The sequence below is a fragment of the Rattus rattus genome, chromosome 7, assembly GCF_011064425.1.
Source record: "Rattus rattus isolate New Zealand chromosome 7, Rrattus_CSIRO_v1, whole genome shotgun sequence".
Classification (NCBI taxonomy): Eukaryota; Metazoa; Chordata; class Mammalia; order Rodentia; family Muridae; genus Rattus; species Rattus rattus.
The window spans coordinates 102575075-102595468 of record NC_046160.1 but is presented as its reverse complement, the minus strand read 5'-3'; the positions used below and the strand labels follow the sequence as shown (position 1 = coordinate 102595468).

The following is a 20394-nucleotide window of genomic DNA, read 5'->3' as shown; positions in this document are numbered from 1 at the left end:
CTGTTTTACCAGCGAAGTAAATTAGGATAACTGGTTGTTGGTTTTAGGTAATGTAACATGCTAGGTTGGGTCCAGTTGAGGAGGGGAGGGTTCTGTGGGAGGGCAGGCGGGAGGGGCAGAGGGATGCCAGTCCCTGTAGGCTTCTCAGTACTCCGTGTTCTCAAGGCTGTTTGCTATGCGGGCCGCAGGCTTTGGGCCTTTGAAGGGTTGAATACCATCTTTTGATTTACCATGGCTGATGGTAGGGAGGATTGAAAACTCAAGAATACAGATACACACACAGTAAAAGTTCCAGCAACAGAATAATAGTTAAAAAGAACAAATCTAAAATAATCAAATACATACATATACACTGACAAGAAAAAAAAAACAAACAAACATAAAACAAGAGACATACCAAAAACTAAAGGCAGTGAGAAGAGACAGGAAAAAGTGCACTGTGTCATAAATGCTAAAAACCGGAAGTAAAATAAAAACACAGAACTAAATGAGCCACTACTCAAAACAGTCCCATGTCTTCAAGGTTTTTATGTTTTGGAATCAGTACCAGTTGACTTGACAGCAGATACAAGTTATGTTTATTTAGAAACATCCTTCAGTCAGCACAGGTTGGGTTTTCAATGCTATTGAATCAGGTACATTTGTCTGTGGCTCTGACCAATCTTTCTTTAATAGCTCTACATCCAAACATGGTCTGCAAGTCCACACGGATCCACCAGCTGAGCAGCGTGGATTCAGCTAACTCATTCATTTGGCTTTCCGTTAGGTGAAAAGAGCAGAGACACGAGTGTTTGTTTTCTTTCAAAGCTAGGAGGTTCTGATTCTCCACAGGAAATATTTAGAATCCAGTAAAGAGAGTCAATAGCAGGGAAGAACGTGAGGATGTAAGGTTCTAACGGATATCCATTAGAGGTCCCTGCAGGGGAAGAACACATCTTGTCCTAGTAAAGCTACAGATTTGAAATCATCATTTTTATTTTCAAGTCTAGGTAAAGTTAATATGTGTAGAATGGGGCAAATTATGTGTACATTATGAGGCAACATTATTCATCCCAAAAGAGCTGCCGGCAAGCGATTAAGAACACCAAAGAGGAAGACAGGTGCGAGTCCCAGGAGGCACACCATCCAGTCAGATGCTCTGAACTGTTTCTAGTGGGATCAAAGGGACACTGTAACTTGCTGTTTGTCCTGCTAGGAATGAACTTAAGATCTCAGTACCCTGGGGGCCACCAGAATAATCCATAGGAATAGTTACTATGGAGCTAGAAACAAGGCACAGTGTAGCTCTCTCCCACCTACCCTCCCATTTTGTCTCCTCCCTTCTGTCTTTGACTGTTTTGAGTGGTGACCAACGAGGTGGATTGAATGGGAATATGATTTATTGATCAAAAGATGGACCAAAGTAGCGTGTTTTACACAAAGCTAAACAATTCCAAAAAATCAAGAAAGGAAACTTAGAAAACAAATAATCTAGTAAGGAAGTCACCACCGTCAGAGACCAAAAATTGACATCAAACCCTCATGCAGAAACAGGGAGAAGGTCTTTGTTGCTGTTGTTTTTTTTTTAATCCATGGTCTATTAAACAAGAGGTGAGTGGCTAACTTTCAAGAAACAAAGAATTCAATGAAAATAATGGAAATCAGAAAGGAAGGGAAGACAAGCCCAAACGGAATGACAGAGGGACCTTCATACGATACCTAAGTTAACCATGAGCTTGACACGCCCACCATCCAACTCTAGACGCAGTGTATCTGCAGAATCCCTGGAGGTAGTCGCTACCAGTAGCCCATAGGCTCGCTGGGACATGAACCGGAAGGAAACATCCTCTGCCTCTGTGTGCATCACCATGGGCATGATGACCTTCATATACATGCTGCCGTCATAGCTCAGGATGGATGCCTCTGTCAAAAAGAGAGTAGAGATCATTAGCACAAGGGACGTTAGAATTTGAATGGCCTTTAGAATTTTCCTTATAGGCTGAGTAGAGCCAGCACCATTTTGGTAATGAAGCAATCTGTTTAATACAAATCTGGATTAAAAATTTAGTTATTAAGTGGTTGCTGATTATATGTTTTACGGTAAATATGCAGGTGAAACAGAAACCCTATGTTAAAAGAAAACCCAGAAGGTAAAAATAACTGTATTAAAATACAAAATGGTTAAATGACAGCTGTGATATATAGCTGGAAGAGGAAACGAAATGTGGGACATCAGTGACTAAGGCAGGCAGAGTAGTGTCTGAGGAGGTCTTAGTAATAAAAGGGTTATAATAAAAGAAATAAGAACATCAGAACTTACAAAAGGAATAAATATCTCTGTAAACAAAAGAGATGAAATTCTAAGATAATAACGAATTATTCAATTTACAGCAGTCATCTTGCTATATCTATAGGTTTTATATCTGTGGATTCAACCAACCATGAATAAAAATGTTTAAGAAAGCCATCTATGTCCAACAGGTGCAACTGGATAGAATTGCTTTCTTGATATGATCTCCTAAACAACAAATCATAACAAGTGTGTACATACTATTTACAGTCATTAGACACAGGAAGCAAGCCAGAAATTGTTTAAAATAGGGAGAAATATATATGAAGGTCATATTCTAAGGTTGATTGTTTTTTATTGCTCGAGAAACCACAAAGTTGGTATCCTCAGACATGTGGGACCAATGAGCCACAGATACCAAGAATGGAATTGTCTCTTTCTTACTTATTGTTAAAGGTATCTTAAGCCTGGAATAAAATCAGTAGCCCTTGGAAGTACCTTGGAGGTAATTAAGCAGTTGAGAGCTCACAATACTTTTCAGATTAATTTATTAGTATATTGCATACCAAAGATCTTTCTAGATGTTGAGGACTTGAGAGCAGTGCAAAGAGACAAAGACTCCATTTTTAAGTATAGAAAGAACCGGAACAATTAAAGACAGGATGTAGGTAGACCACAAGCAAGATTTTGAAACTGTCACAACCCTACCCCATTTACATACCAGATTGAAAGTCTCTTGAAAGGCATGCACAAACATATCTGGAAAGCAATGTCACTCAAAGAGAACCCATATTACCTAAAGCTGTGTATTATGAATTAAAAATTCTAAAGGGGTCATAAAAATGTGAAAGTTAAAGGAACCATCATAATAAAGGGCAAATAATGGTCTGTTAGACTGGATCATAATCTAAGTTAGCATGTGACCCAGGTAGGAAAGAAAATACTTCATCTTTCAGGAGTGCAAAATCAGAAAATAAAAAAAAAGATATCTAAAATATATTGAGAATTTTATTTTTTGGTGCTTTCTAGAGCTATACATCCATTAAGAAGTCATTTAATCCTTAGGAAGACAGTGAGAAAGACATTATAATATTTTATATAAACACTGAATTACATGGCTAATATATAGCAGAGCTGGGGACTGAATGTAGCTATTATGATTCTTGAACTTGTGTGTTTAACATCTGCCAAACTGCAAAAAATTAAATTAGGCACACATTATACTTCTAGGTATCAAAGCAAAGCTATAATGCTTCATGGTAAAATGTGGCACTCTGTGTGTCTGAGTGTGTGTGTGTGTGTGTGTGTGTGTGTGTGTGTGTGTGTGTGTACTTATGCCATTATTTATACTCATATATTATTTATAAATGTCCAATTTATATAAGCAAATATAGCATATGTATTCTAAATAATCCATTGTCAAAATAAATATGCAGTGATCTGTGTAATTATGAACCTTATTAATCATCACTGTGCATCCTCCATACATAACCACATAAATGCAGACTTCTTTTCAAGAGATATTAGGAAGTTAAGTGAGCCATTAAATGAGTGGCTTTGATGCATTCAACTTAAATATATTTCAAAATTAATGACTCTTCTTTTTCCTCTGAATATCTGTAGCATCAGATACACAAATGTAAATGCAGGCACATGTTCTGTTAATATCACAGAATCAATATAAACTTTACTTGGAGTAAAGTAGTAACTGGTTTGAAATAAGTTGTGAATCTTAATCTGCATTTCTTTTTGAAATGCTGCATGTTCTGTTACAAATACAAGGCGTTTTCAAGGGGTGGGTATTTTTCATGTAGATAAATTTAATTCAGAAGTCAACTGAAACGAAATCTGTTCTATGGGTTCACATAAATTTTTTTAAAAGATTTTGAGTACAAAGACTGCTGGGACTAAAATACTATTTGCATGTGTGAGTGTGGGTGTGTTGGAAAGGCATGAATTTATAAAGAAAAGTTGAATCGAATATGTGGCACATTTTACACAATGGAGTACTACTCAGCTATTAAAAACAATGACTTCATGAAATTCTTTAGGCAAATAGATGGAATTAGAAAATATCATCCTGAGTGAGGTAACTCAGTCACAAAAGGACACATATGGTATACACTCACTGATAAGTGGATATTAGCCCAAAAGTTTGGAATTCCCAAGATACAATTCACAGATAACATGAAACTCAAGAAGACGGAAAACCAAAGTGTGAATACTTTAATCCGTCCTGAAAGTGGGGGACAATATACTCACAGGAAGAAATAAAGCGACAAAGAATGGAACAGAGGTTGAAGGCAAGGATATCCATAGACTGCCCCACTGGGGATCCATTCCATATGTAGTCACCAAACCTAGTCACTATTGTTGAGGCCAAGAAGTGCTTGCTGACAGGAGCCTAATATGGATGTCTCCTGAGAGGTTCTGCCAGAGCTTTACTGATACAGATGAGGATGACTGCAGCTAACCATTGGACTGAGCACAGGGACCCCAAAGGAGGAGTAAGAAAAATGACTGAAATGCTAAAGGGGTTTGCAACCTCATGGAAAGAACAACAATATCAACCAAGCAGACCCCACCAGAGCTCCCAGGAACAAAACCACCAAGCAAAGAGTATACATGGAGGGACCTATGGCTCCAGGCACGTACATAGCAGAGGATGGCATGTTCTGTCATTAATAGGAATAGAAGCATCTTGGTTCCATGAAGGCTCTTTTCCTCAGTGTAGGGAAATGCCAGGGTGGGAGGGGAACATCCTCATAGAAGCAGGGGGAGGGGAAATGGGAGGGAGGAACCGCGAAAGGGAATAACATAAAGGGAAAATGTAAATACATAAACTATTCAATAAAAAATTACAATGTTATTACCCATGTTGGCAATAAACCTAAAAATTAATAAGAAAAGTGACCCAATATAAAATTTATCATATAGATTATTGAAGACTGGAAAATTACACCATGAGTTGACTCTGTTCGGGCACTTAAATGCTCCCTGTGATGGTATTTGATCCTCCATTCCCAGGATTTTAAATCGCCCAAGAGATATTCGCTTTGGATGCATCAATGAGTTTGCTAGCACATGGCTTTAATTGAGAAGAAAAGGCCCTCTTTGACCATGTTCATAATTATTTCATGGACTAGGTTTCTGAACTGAGTTTTAAAAAAGTAAGCCAGTTGATCAACGACAATCATCTGTCTTTGCTTTCTCAAGTTCAGCCATTGCAAGCGGCCCCATCATGCCCCTGATAGCCTGCCTTATTCACTGTGATGTACTCTACCTTGTCAAACCTTGTAGCAAATAAATCTTTCCCCTGCAAGATGCCTTCTTGTCAGGAATTGATCACAGTGATAAAAGCAATTAATATCATCTCCTTCACGTTTATTCATTTAATTTCTTCACTAAACCTTTCCATCGTCCTTGAGTATACTCCAATATCTTCTTTTAATTACTTTAGTGAATTTAAACCATGCTTTCTGGGCTACCTTCTTAGTGTTTTCTAAGGATCCTCTGGTGTTCATCTTAGTTTATAAGAGTCTATCTAATCTCTATACTAACATAATTCCAGTAAAAGTTAAAAGCTTGATTTGTAATTCTGAGAACTTAATCCACTCTACCATTGAGCTAAGTTCACAGACTAGGATATGAAAACCTTGTTATTATATGACTCTCATACCTTGTCCTATTTATGTGCTATGATTCATATTCCATATGTCTGTGTGTGGCATATGTGTATAATACACATCAAGAATAATAATGTATTGTTATAATAATTGTCTTATAAAAAATGTGTGTCATCCTAAGAAGCTAAGAGAAGAAAAGCTCAAATACGTTCAGTGAGTTTTGGGGGGGATTATTATTTTTTAAAATTTTTTATTAGATATATTTCTTTACTAACATTTCAAAAGTTATTCCCCTTCCTGGTTTCCTATCCATAAGCCTCCATTCCATCCCCTCCCTCTCCCCCTCCCCCATATGGGTGTTCTCCCTATACATCCCTCTTACTGCCCCCCCCATATTCCCGAGCTTTATTTTTTTAATTAAGCCTATTATTTAATGTGTCTAACTCTTCATTTCTTTCTGTAGATTGAAATTACCATCTGTTGTCATTTCTTTTTTTCAAATATAGCTTCATTTACTTAGCTTTATTGTCAAATATATGGCAATTCTATATGTTATACCCACAACAATGCAATGTTAAAGATATTGCCTTATGTACTTAACTTTGTAAATCAGTATGAGAAAGAAAAGACATGTAAATACAGTCTCTTATTAGATACATAATCACTTTTACCAGAGTTCTTTTTCCCACATAAATTCAAATTAATATGTATTTTCACTTCCAGTCTCAACAAACTCTTACTCGTAATTGCAAGGGAAATGGGCTATTAATGGAGTCTATAGTTTTGCTTATTGATGGATATTTATTCCATTTTAATTTTTTTCAGGCAACATTGCCATAGGCAGTCGATAGTTTCTTCTCCTCAGATATGTTGGATACTGTCCCACTGCCTTCGATCTCCATGATCCCTTAAGAAATGTCAGCAGTTGTCCTTACATTGATGCATGCACATATTTTTTCTTTGTTGCTTCTTTTGCTCCCCCTAAATTTTCTTTTCCAGCATCTTTACTATCTTTATTTTAATTTTGAGCAGAGAAGAGAAATGGAATTTTAATTTTGCATTTATCCTACTTTAGAGTTCACTGAGCTTTGTAGATATGTAGATTAGTATTTTTCATTCATTTGGGGAAGTCTATAGGCATGCTTTCAACATCATTTTTCCTTTTATATCTTTTACTTAATTCTATATATACACAAATATATATATATGCACACACACACACACACACACACATATATTTTAAGGTATCTCACATGAAGGTATATGTATCTGGATTATTTTTTTTTTCTATTTACAGGCCTAGACCTGTTGATCTATCTTCAAATCGACTGTGTTCTTATCAGTTGAAATTCGTCTTTGAATCTATCTGGTAAATGTCTTATTTATGTACTGTGCCTATCAATGTGCAGATAGTTATTATGAACATTTTAACTCTTTACTGCCATGCTCTATGTCAGAAGTTATTGACATTTCCCATGTATGAATCTCTTTTACCTAAGACAATTTATTTGATTGTGTGTATAGTAAGTATATGAAATAGACAAATAATGTGATAATAAATCACAAAGATATTTATCTTAATATAATAGTCTGGTATATGTTATCATTTTGCCACTTATTAAATTCAAAGTTAAATATGCTTTTTCATTTTGTGCTTTTTCATTCTGCATAAAATTATATTAGTGATTGGGTATCTGATACTGTAAGAGATACAGCACCTTTAATATTTTTGAATCAATTAATATTTTTGCTTCATAATCAGCAATAATGTGAAAGGCACTTTTTTGAACAAATATTACAAAATAATATGAGTATAGTTTATTTAAGGTCATCGCTGAAAGTGGTGTAAATTCTGTTCTAATTCCAAGCTCTAAACTGGTGTAATAAGTTTTTGTAAACCAAGTTATCAACTCGGTGATTTTTACAACTACATATTCTAATGCAAAAATTCAAATATAAACTAATTTGATATTAGTCTATCAAGTTAGTATATATTTGAATGATATTGTACTAGAAATGTGTGCTGCTGAATAATAGTAAAAACTATAAAAGATAAAAGTTTTTTTCTATAATTAAAATGTCAAATATTTCAGAGTGAGGGATCCATGCATACGGTCAAAATATTTCAGATCATAATAAGTCATTGCTTTCTATTGAGCTAAGCAATTCTCTGCAGCATTTATTGAGGTAGGTAGTATAGCACAGAGACATACATGTGCAAAGTATACATACTGTGTGTTCACAACCGAGGCTGCAGTAAAGTTCTATGATGTAACATGGACAAGTACATCCAGAAATATCTTATGTTTGTTATCATTAATTTTTAATTTATGTTTGGCCATTATGCATTCATAAACCTTTTACTATTGCCATTTTTTTTTGCAACATCATACTGAGTTACTGGAAGCCTAATGGAGAGGAATCCTGATCCACAGTTCAAGAAGTCAGCCTCTATTTGATGAGTCACTATTATCTTGTTTTCCTTCAATTCTTTTAATTTAATTTCTCTTACATCTTTGAACACATCTATAACATTGCTCTGGTAGTTTTCATTGGTAAAGTTCAATATACACTTCCCCGAAAGAGAAACTTGTCTCCTGTGCCTATCTCTGAGTACAATTTTCAATGTACTGTTTTGTTGTATATCCAACAATATATTATTACAAATCTAAACACTGACCCCACAAGCATCAAATCTTTTCCTGTTCATTTGGAGACTTGGATGAATAAATTCTGTGTTTTATTTTCCTAGCAGGATGCCAAAATATCCCTGTATAGACATTTTCCCAGTTTGGTGTTTGGCTTGGCTCCCTAGGTGTTACTCCCAGATCAATATAAGCCACTTGCTGTTCAAATATAGACTTGAGCCTCTTTAGTATATTTGATTTTACCCCTTATCTATCAGATTTGTGTGTCTTGGAGACTGCTTTCAGGAAGTGTATGATTTTTGTCTCATTTTTAGCCAAGGATTAGTAACTTGGCAATGATTCTTCTGTCACCGATAGGGTAGTGGTTTAAAAACCAGCAAAGTTTTTAAGTCTTCCAGATCATTAAGGATGAATGTGGTTTTATTCTTAAAGTTGGTCTTAGAAGTAAATCCCAGGTAAGAGCGGTTTATTATTTAGCCAAAAGAGATCATCCTTAAATGCACTGAGTCAATAGGAAGTCCTGAGAATATCTGTTGTGCCCAAGTCCTATTCTAATTATTCTGGGTTGGGTCAAAAGTATCCAATGTAAATACGTTTTCAGATCTATAGGGAAGAGTGTAACACAGCATGGTTCCACAGTTTTTAATCCATCAGATATCTATTATTTTATAATGAACTTCTGAGTACTCTCTCACTGTGCTCGCTGTCCATGGTACTTCAGAGATCTCTGCTGATTTTGAGCAACTTTCCACCAAAAACCTTTGCTGTTTTACAAAATTTCTTTTCCATATAGTTTTCTAAGCTCTGTGTCCCAGATATCCTCTCCCCATTTATCTTCACATGCCAAGCAAAGAAAGTTCTTTCTACTGCCCCCCGACTGCTTGCAGAATTAACAACCTAATTATTTATGAATGATGCTTCCTTTGTAGGAGTAGATGTTAGAATGAGGTAGAAAGATGTGGATCAGAGGTTCTCAGCCTGTGGGTCATAACCCCTCAAAGGGGGTGACTATCAGAGAGCCTGCACATCAAATGTCTACATTATGATTCATTACAGTAGCAAAAGTCATTACAGTTATGCAATAGTAATGAAATAATTTTATGGTTGAGAGATAGCACAACGTTAAGAACTGTATTATTAAAGGATCACAGAATTAGGGAGGTTGAGAACCACTGAAATAGATGCTGGTCTTACAAGCTTGCCCTACTTACATAGAACATCTTTCCCATGAGTAGGCTGGTTCAAAGCCAATTGTAGCTCTGGTAGTATTGACTTTCTGGAGCTGAGATACATATTCTTAAAGAGTTGCTGGTAGTCCCATCTTACTGGTTTGTGGCTGCCCAGGAGGTTATTTTTTGCAACAAAGAAGCGGGGGAAAGTTAAAAGGTTCCAATAGTAATCACTTCTGGGATAAAACTGTAATCTTAGAAAATGACAGAGAAGGGAGCCCTTGTCATGTTTTCTTAGTACAGCCACCTGGAATAAAGCTGCTATCACAAGCAGCAGATTGTAGTGAAGACACGAGCAAATTGTGGTTTACACATCACGACTCTTGGTACTTAAAATTAGTGTATCCTCTTCTATCTCTCAATATGTGATTGTGTACATAGGCAGCTGACTTGCATGTCTGTGCAGGACCATGAAATCTAGATGTTGGTATCAAATGGCTTTATTACTTTTTGTTTTATTTTTGGAGACAAGTTAACTCACTTAACTTGGAGCTCATTGGTTCGTTTAGATTGGCTGTCCAGTGAGCTCCATGAAGCCTCTTATCTCTGTCGTCCTCCATCTCCCACAACATATAAACCTTCCAAATTACAAAGTCCACAATCCCAGCTGAGGTTACAGAAGAACACTGCCATCTATATCATGACTAGAGAGTCAAATTCAGCTAATCGTCCATCTATGTCAAGTGTTTTAACCAACTGAACTCCTAGTAGATTTATCAGCAAAATGTTCATGTGATATTTTACCTTGTAGCAATTTTTGGAGATTTTAAGAATTTAAATTTTCATATTTTACATGTCTTACAAGTGCCTAAACCAGTCATTCCAAAGTCATCTTAGTACAAGCTCTTATAAATGTTTCAAATATTTTCCTACAGAAAATGTTCCTTACTTTCATTTGTTCTGGTAGGTCCACTTCTGGATTTCAACTGGCATAAATAATGTTAGCAGCCACTTTTATCTTATTTTCATGTTATTTTACTCTTATCTGGTTGTTCTGTTCCTCAGGCTTTGCTTCACACTCTGTTCTAGCCAGAGAGACAGCTATACCTCTGTAGTCAGAACTTCCTTCCCCCAAGTAAAGATAAAGGGGGTTGGCCCAGGAATATTGAACACTGTGATTAAAGTTAAAATGGGTTCTCCGCAATCCTTGCGTTAAACACTCTAGAAAGAAAATGGTTCTACTTTGTGAATTTCTTTTCTCTATACAAATCTTGAATTTTTTGAAAGTGAGAACAAACTCTCTATAGGATGTGGTAATCTAACAACGTGAGGATTATGAGTTCCTCGAAATTTTTATTTTCCAGTCCCTTTTAAAATGAGAATAAAATTAAGAATTTTATTTTTCAATAGTTCATACTATTTTTTTAGTCTAAGAGAACAGATAGAGACCTGGGGAAGAAAAATACATAAACCTTGCAAGAGGAACTCATTTAAAGATGGAAATATGTATGTGCTATTTTAATTAAAGTGAACTTTAATCTTCCTGTGGTGAACACACGTTTCAAAATATGAATTTTAAATGGTGTTCTTTAAGAGGTATTATTTTCCAAGAGAACTCACTAAAATTTACAAAAGGTATTATTAAAAATGTGGGAAGATTGATGACATTGCTTGAACTCAGCTACCAATTAGAGGCAATGAAACAGGAGAACATCATTCCCTGAGGTTACCTCCTTCACCTCTGAATGCTGGTTGTGATTTTGTTATTTGATGCACATGTTGTGAAGGAAACGGGGTGACTCAAACTCTGCACCCTCCAAGAGCTGTCTATTGTGGTGACTGGCCTGGACTGTCCTCACAGAATGTTCTGCGTGGTAAAAAGAGCACACCCAAGACTCAGGTGTATGTTGTCAGTTGTTTAATGCAGATGACAGGCAAGGTGACCTGTAGGAAATGGTTGCCTTCCTCAGGGTCTGGGATATGGCTAACCAAGGTCAGCAGAGCATCCCTTGTGCATCGTTATGACTGACCGTCCATGAAACCTCTGAACTCCAGATGAGCATCTCTGGATGCCAGCACTTTGTGTAGGTTGTATTCCTATATTCTGCCTCACAAACCATTGTATGTTGTAAACAATATTGATGGAGACATTCTTATCACCTGAATATGAAGAAAAAATTCTTGGTAACTTGTCATTCTTCATGTGTCTTTCCCATTGCTGACTTCTCATTTAACTTTTGCAATAAGAACCTCTAACAGCAAACATGGCAGGTTTGTCACTTTAGAGTCCACCTGGAAAGTTATTCAATGCATTGATTCTTCTCTTATTGTGATAAAACAACTCATATGAGCAACTCAAGAAAGTGTTTAGTTTATTGAGTGGTTTTAAATGATGTGGTCCATTATAGAAAAAAATTGGCATAATGGCATGATTTGAGGCAGCTGGTCACATGACAGTTAGCCACAGTCAGATGCAGTCAGAGATGAACATTGGGGCTCAGCATTCTTTCTTCTTTTTGTTAATTTTTATTTCGTTATTAGGATATCATTGCCCTCATTGAAGTTAGGTAGCCTTCCTCAATTAGACCTTTCTGGAAACGCGCTTTAAGACATACCCAGAGGTGTGTCTTCTAGGGGATTCCAAACCAGTTAAGGTGACAATGATTGTCATATTCAGACTGAGTATGGCTTGGAACCTCTGACATGTGCATACACTCATATTTATAATGAATAAAATCACGTGCGTGGTGCATTATTTAAATAATTTCCTTATTCTCACCAAGATTTTCAAGTACAATATTTCCATTTCAAGATATGGTTTATACCCTACATCTTTTTATTGAATGTCTTTAAAAACTGGAACTCACAAATTCTCATCAACTAAACTTGCTCAGGTGTGTGAATTTCTGTTTATGCACTTTCCTTCTGGGTTATATCATGATTTCCCATTATTTTTGAATAATTAATTTCCCATATTTATTGCATAAAGACATTAACAATAATTAATTTATTATACGTGGAGTTATATAATTTCAGCACCAGTAGTAAGTAGTTTAATTGTTTGCATTTACCTAACAACATTATTTTAATACAATATCAAAATCAGTAAGTATCTCACATAAGCATATTATATAAAATGTCATTTTGACTTACAGTTCAGGTTTTTGTTGTTGTTTTAAATCTGGAACTGTTTATTAGGTATGCTTGGTAAGCATTCTACCACGGAGCTAAATCTCCAACTGTACAATCAGTTCTTACGCTGAAAAAAATTTCCAATTTGATACTTTGAGACAGTTTTTTGTTAAAATGCTCTCCCTACACTCTGTAAATTCTCTCTCAAAGTCTTAGTCTGTAGATCAAGCTAGTTCCAAATTCACTACAGAGCTTACACTGGCTTAAAATCTATAGTTGTCCTCCTGCCTTAGCCTCCTGAGTGCTGGTATATATGTACAAAAGAATGTGTGTATGTATGTATATATGTATGCATTATGTATGTATTATTATATATGTATTATGTATCTTTATGAGTGGTTGCATGTGTGCCAAAGCAGTTATGGAAGACAAAAGATTAGTTTGTGGAGCTGGTTTTCTCCTTCCAGCTTTATGTTTGTTCCAGAAATTAGACTTAGGTTGCCAAGCTTACACAATGAGTGTCTTTTCCTTCTGAGTCTTTTTCCTCTGCTTTAAGGTGGAATTATTCTTCTGTATTGTAGGTCTCTCAGTTTCTCTATGATGCTATTCATCTCTTGCTCCACTTTCTAATAGTCTTCACTGTGGTGACTCCAACATTTTCTCTCTGCCAACTGTATTAACCAGACTTTGTTGTGAAGCATTTCAAGTGAGTTGTGTGGGTAGGCTGTTTTCACTCACTGCTGCCATCAAACTACCATCTTCGCTTGAATTCAGTATTTAGAATGTTACCTATGAATTACTGTCCCACAATTTAATTTTCCTAAGGTTTTCTATTCTATGAGTATGTTAGAGAACATGGTTTTGTAAGGCTTTTCTGTTTATTGAGCTTTGGTAAGTGAAATCATTTATACTACTAAGCTATTTCCCTTTGTTTCATATGCTCCATTATTCTGTTGTGTCTTTAGCATTTTTCTTGATTATTCTCAGGAGGCTCTGTCCAGCCTTTCTATTTTTTCTAAGACAGCTTTTGGTGAATCATGGATTCGTAATGCCTTCTGTAGATCAGTGGTCAGTATACTAAGCCTTGTATGATTTTTGTTTTCTTTTGTTTTTTTCCTTTAGCTTGAGAGATAGCAGAATGAAGGAAGGGGTAAGAGGAAGAAATTAAGAGCTCAGTCAAAGCTTCATGTAACCTCCAGTTATAGTCTGGACTATGAGTGCAACCATTTGTAGTTAAGTTCCTGCTTCGTAAGGTACCTCATCCCATACCGGGTGAATCCCAAGTCTGCACAGGGGATAACTTAGGATTATAAGATACCAGTAACTTCTCTTAATTCAAAGTCGCACAGATTGTGGATTTTGTTATATATTTCTCTTTCAGAGCCATTTCCACAAATTTTCAGTTAAAGATAGAACAAAGATTTATATATAAATTTGCTTCTGTTCCTAAATACAGACATCACGGGCACAAGCCTTAGCATGTTTATCCACCACATAGTCTACCACGAGCAAAGATGGACTTGGCCCAGTTTCATCATTCTTGGCCATTCCTCTTTTGTTGCTTCAGAATGGTCTGGCAGCGTTTGCTTTTCCAAATGTACGGCAATGGATTTTTTGTCCTTTCCTTACTTGGAGTTAAACATGAGTTGTTTAGAATGATCCTTCATTTGAAGGAGGAATTTCTTGCCCTTCTATCTTCTCTCTCTTATTTTCTTCTATTAGTGCATTAAGGACTCCGAAGACTCCAGGGATACTTTTCCAAATTATAGTTATAACCATTTCAGTCAATACTGTACACAGGTGTTTTAGATATGACCAAGTTTGCTTTTAAAAATTGATTTTTTTTCAATTAAAATATAATCACATCTGCTGTGACGTTCGAATACAAGTTGGAGATTTTAGGAGAAGTGGGCTAGGTGAATGGTTCAGAAGTTCTATCCTGTACACATTAGAGGATGGCTCCATTGCATTTTGTATGGTCTCGAAGAACAGGCAGGGCATGGTAAGAAAGAGAAACTAACCAATTGACGTGATATCGCTACCATGTGGATGACACGGTATTGTGAGCGCTTCGCTGTGCTTACTCATGATGTAGACTTTTTGTTCTCATTTTGCATTTAGCTTGTAAAAGGACTTCTTTTCCTAGCACGGCTGTCTGCCATCTTCCATGCAAAGATGCTCTCAGAGTAATCCTGTGAGCAAAAACGTCACTAAACAACCAGTTATTTCTTCCATCTCCTTGTTTAGTCCCTTGAAGACACCCCTCCCCCCTGCCATTCCCAGTCATGGCTTCACATACTTCTTATGGGTATTTTTGTGTTCCTGAAAATATTCTAACATACACAGATTACTCCCCATCGAAACTGGGCTGATCTTAAACACTCAAATCTATGCAGGAATGCCTGCCAGCTTCTAAGTCTGCACTTTGCAACAGCAGGAACAGAACAAATCTCCAGTTTGAGCAGACCCAACAGTGGCCAACAGACCTGGGAACTCAACAAAGCGGCTGTGGAACAATGTCCTCCCTCTGGTGGACAAGGTGCAGAACTAAGCTTTCACATTCTCAGCATGAGACAGTCCTGGCGCTCAGTACTGTTATGGCTCATTCTAAAGAACATCAAATGGATGATGTGTATTTTGATTGCAATTTCTCATTAAAATAGCAAGTATGTACTTTCCCATGCTTTTTAAATTTTAAAAGGGAACGAAAGGAATGTGGTTTGGGCAGTCATGTTGGTGAGACTTTATGAGCATCAATTCCATAGTTACACTCATAATAGAATACTCTGTTCTAGCAACCCTGATATTTTTAATAGACACAATCGCACAGAAAACTCCCTGACCCTCTCTTTGTCTCTCACAACTTTTCCTGCCCCTCTTCACCAATGTTCCCTGAGGCTTGGGTATGAGATTGTTTTGTTGGTGTGTTGGGACTGAGCTCCACAACTCAGCATTTCTAGTGTTTGTAGTTTTCTGTCATGATCTCCATTTGTTGCAAGAGAATTTTCTTTGATAAGTCTTTTTTTTTGACTCATTGATAGGGGATGCCTGAGAGACTCCCCAAAGCACACAGGGATTTCTAATGGCCTTGGTTAACTCCAGAGTGAAAGAGAAGTCCGTATTGCTAAAGATACCATGCATTTCAGAAACAGGACCCAGAAGAGGTTCTTGATCTGGCAATGACCATGAATGTCCTCTCCCTAAGGACTAGCTTTCATGGTACCAAAATGCAACAGAAACCAACCAACACTGTCAAACAATGTGATTTTGAACTGTATCAATGACCAGCATGGCTTGGTAACCCTAAGGGTCCACTATCAGCATGCATAATTTGGTGGTAATTTGCTAAGCTTGAAGGCTAGACAACAGATGGTGGGGATTCAGCACCTTGCCATTTGTCTAGAGATGTCAGAATATGTAACCTGTGTTTCAGTGATGAAAAAGAATGAGTCACAGAGCAGACAGTGGGAAGGCTACCCAGCTGAGGGAATCCTGTATCAACAGACCCGGAGAGGACAAGGTCATGGAAGGGAACATATTGACCACAGTGCTTGGCACGGAGTATGGGGAACACTGTTCTAACAACATAAGGGATATGTTAAGAAAACACTTAATGGTAGACTTTCGGAAAAGAAGGTTCTCAACAACAAGATGTTTGCCATTATGAACAGAGTTATTGTTGGGTAGATTGGGTGAGCATTATAGGATGGTTAGCAATATCCATGGCCTATGCTCAGGAGATGCCCACAGCACCTTCTGTTTTCCCAATGAACGAAATTGTCTGCAGATGCTGCCAAGCGTGTTTTGTGGGGAAAATCACCCCAACTGAGAAGCACCGAGCTTCAACAAATGGATTGCTGTGGTGAGAGTTAACATTAGAGGACATACAGAAGGTCTATTATATAAAGCCTTATAAACATCGCAGGGGTGTGTTTTATATCAGTTCACATACAGGATCTTTTTAGACAGCTGGTGACACGAGCTGAATTGTTTTTATTACATGCACTCAGCTGGCGCAGGAAAGACAGATTTACGAGATGAGAGAGCGGAAGCAATGTTATTCAATTTTCTTACAGATGCTCTTGTTTTAGTTTGTAAGCATGTTATGAAATCTGAAAACATGACCTTTGCAAATGACAGTCACATGTCTCAGGAATTGCCCTGGCTCGGAATCAGTTTAAGAGACCTTCGTGCTACAAAGTGAGCATCAGGAATGTGAGCACACAGATCCAGGCGTGGAGTCTGCCATCTGAGCATAGGCGATGTGGGTAGTAGAACCAGGACTCAGGAAGTTACTTAACTGTAGAGCCCTTTGGGCCCTTGTTTTCTTACTCAGAATATATAATAATAGTTCCAAGTCTGTCCAGATGCTAAAGGAAGCAGTTGTCTCTCTCTAATATTGAGAGTTAATGAAGGATATGTTAGGTAATATTATCAAAGTATAGGTAGGGAATAATGAATCTTCCAGGATATATTTTATTTATTTATATATATTACATTATATATATTATAATATATAATCATTATATATATAATCACACACACACATTATTCAAGAACATCTTTACTACTTCTAGGTGTGATAGGGAAAGGAAAAGGTCAATTACCAGAACCTAGAAGAAATAGTAGTGTCTGAAAGAAAAAAGCACAGCCTCTCATAAAAGCGATACCCTAGAGGTAGGAAGCAAACCAGTTTCCACATTTCCTCAGGAACAGAAACACATTTCACTCCTGTCTTTCCTTCTCTTTACTCAAGAATACTTCCCTTTGGTCATACTCAAAAGGAATAAAGAAAGCAAGAACATCTGTTAATAAAATCTATTCTGGGGAACTTTCCACAGTGTACAGCTGAGTACAGCAAGCTGAAGAGTGGAGAATGGATTCTGAGTTACAGGAGGACCCTGAAATATGAATATGAAAATACACAAATGGTATTTTGGCATTAATGGTATCCCCAATACAGTTGTATGTGAATGTATATATACATACATTTTAATTTGGGGTGCCTACAGATAGACCCATTTCTTCCTTATACAAACAATACTTCCATGCTGGATATAGAACGGAGTCCTAGAAAAAGTCTGCCTGCCAAGGGCCTCCCTGAACCATCCTCAGCTCTGCAGGAAATTCACATTTCCCTGATCTCACTCTTGCATAATCCTGAACAATGTGCAAAAATCAAATAAGAAAATATGTTTGAAAGAGTTTTGCAAATTATGTCCTGTAAGATGAGAAGGTCAACTTTTGTGACTCCTTGTCTTCTTCCTCATTAAGAAGTCTATTTTGATTAAATGGAGAAATCAGGTGGATATTCTGCTGTCTTCTGTTGTCAATTCTTTTACACAATGGTTCTACTTTCACAATAATGACAGAGGGTGAACTCTATAACCCTGTAGTTACATCATTTACTCTTATCTTCGATGGTAAATATGGCTTATATCAACCATGAGCATAATATATTCAAGGCACCTGTAATTTATCAGGAAAACAATATAGCACAAAACTCCTCCAATTTCTTTCTCTAAATTGCGCTGAATTTCGGAGTTGAAAAGAAATTTAAATTTACCTGTATTCAGTCTGGGGAGATAGCTCAGTAAGTAATGGGCTAGTCATCCAGCATGAGGGCCAAAGTGCAAACATCAGCATCCACATAGAATGTAGATGTATACAGAGACTGTATATACATACAAGCATAACCAATGCATGGTAACATGTCCTTGTAATCCTAACCCCAAGGAAACAGGGATAGGTGTATCGTGGGACTCACAATCCAGTCAACCTAGCCCCCTTGTTAAATTCTAAGCTGGTAAGAAGTCCTGACCAAATAACAAGTTCAGGGACCATATAGCTCAGGGTTTAAGGCTGCATGTTGTTCTTGCAAAAGACCTGAATTTGGTTTCCGATATTTAAGTCTGGTTGTGACTCACAACTACCTATGAATTTATCTAGCACCTACAGACATATACAAGGACACAAGAATGGAATACATCTTTAAAAAAGCTGCAAAACATCTGAGCAATGACACTCAAGATTGTTCTCGATCCTGCACACACACACACACACACACACACACACACACACACACACAAACACTTGCACATATGTGCATCTATATACACACTTTCATACATGTGGATCTACAGTTGAACACACACACACACACACAGAGAGAGAGAGAGAGAGAGAGAGAGAGAGAGAGAGAGAGAGAGAGAGAACCTGTATTCAAATATTTTATTTGACCTCTGAGAAATTCTATGGTAAATGCCAATATTGTGAATTCTTTCTTTTCACAATGGAGGTATTGTAAACTTGGCTTCTCCCATTTTCTATTATCTTCACAACGATGGTAGAGATGGTAATCCACAGCCTTGGAGATGCAACTTCCAAAATGACATTATGTAAAATTTGTATAAAATCAATTATACTCATAAATAGATGGATTCGGTGGGTCTACACAAAATACACCTAAAGGTTAAGTCATACACACATACTTACTGTGCTACACAATATGCTATTTTCAATCTCTAACAGTTAGCTATAAAATGGAAACACAAAGGATATTTTGACTGGGCCAGACATCATAGACAACCCACACAGCACACAAAATACAATATCTACCATTTAGTGAATGGAGCTGGAAGCAAAACAGAATTACTGTGGGGAACCTTCACAGCTCTGTATTTGCGAACAGCAGAATTGAGAGTCACCAGGTTAATAAACTGTCCCTCAAATGGAAGGCTTTGCAACGCAGAATGATGTTAGAATGAATATTACTTTCTCTGTTACATTGCAGGGTTGATACATCAGCCCCTTGGCCAACACTCAACGTAATGTTCCCGTCTTGGTAAACCATCACCTACAGCATTAATCTTCAATTATCAGAGTAAATTTCATATGCCACTATTTGAGTTTATTTACCCAGCACACAGTTCTAAAGTTCCAAGCTCTGCTTTAGATGCCCCCAATTCAGCAATGAATAAAACGAGTTTCTGACCTTGTGAGGCTTCAATTTTAGCTGTAGCTGTGGTGGGGAATTGCTTACTAAAAGAAACGTTAAGAAACTTTGCTACCCTAATGACATAAATAAAAAGGCTACTATCACATACCATACAGGAAAGGGCTAAGAAAAAGTGGCCAGGAAGGTAATTGTCTGCATATACAGGGAATGACTTATCTCTAGAAGTCATAAAGAAGGAACTTTACTTAGAATGGTGTTAAACAACAGATAATTCTGTGATGAGGGGAGCCATAGGCCACAGGTCTGAATTCCTGCGCCTAAGAATGGAGGAGCTATAGTCATACGCATGACCATTCACAGCCTAAGGTAATGGGATTCTAGGGCAGATATTAAGCAAAGCCTGATGTTGCACTTATCTTGCCAAACACAATGACAGCAAAGTTGTAACCGTTTGGCAGGTGACTAGGATGCATTATGCACAGGCTGCTGCTGCTACAGAAACAGTGGAGAACACAGCGAAAATTAAGCCATAAACATCGCTTCTTGTCAGGGCTCTATTTCCCTGGAAACAGAGAGTTGTTTTATAGGGCTG

The 20394-nt window shown here is 37.1% G+C and overlaps 1 protein-coding gene across 7 annotated transcripts in view; it reads right to left on the bottom strand.

Moving 5' to 3' along the window:
- LOC116905663 (neurexin-3) overlaps positions 1-20394 on the bottom strand; it is a 793437-nt gene that overhangs the window by 182744 nt on the left and 590299 nt on the right. For all 7 annotated transcript variants that reach the window (XM_032908632.1, XM_032908638.1, XM_032908639.1 and 4 more), the window contains one exon: positions 1699-1902. In XM_032908632.1, coding sequence (XP_032764523.1) covers positions 1699-1902 — 204 coding nt within the window. The remainder of the gene's footprint in view (positions 1-1698; positions 1903-20394) is intronic.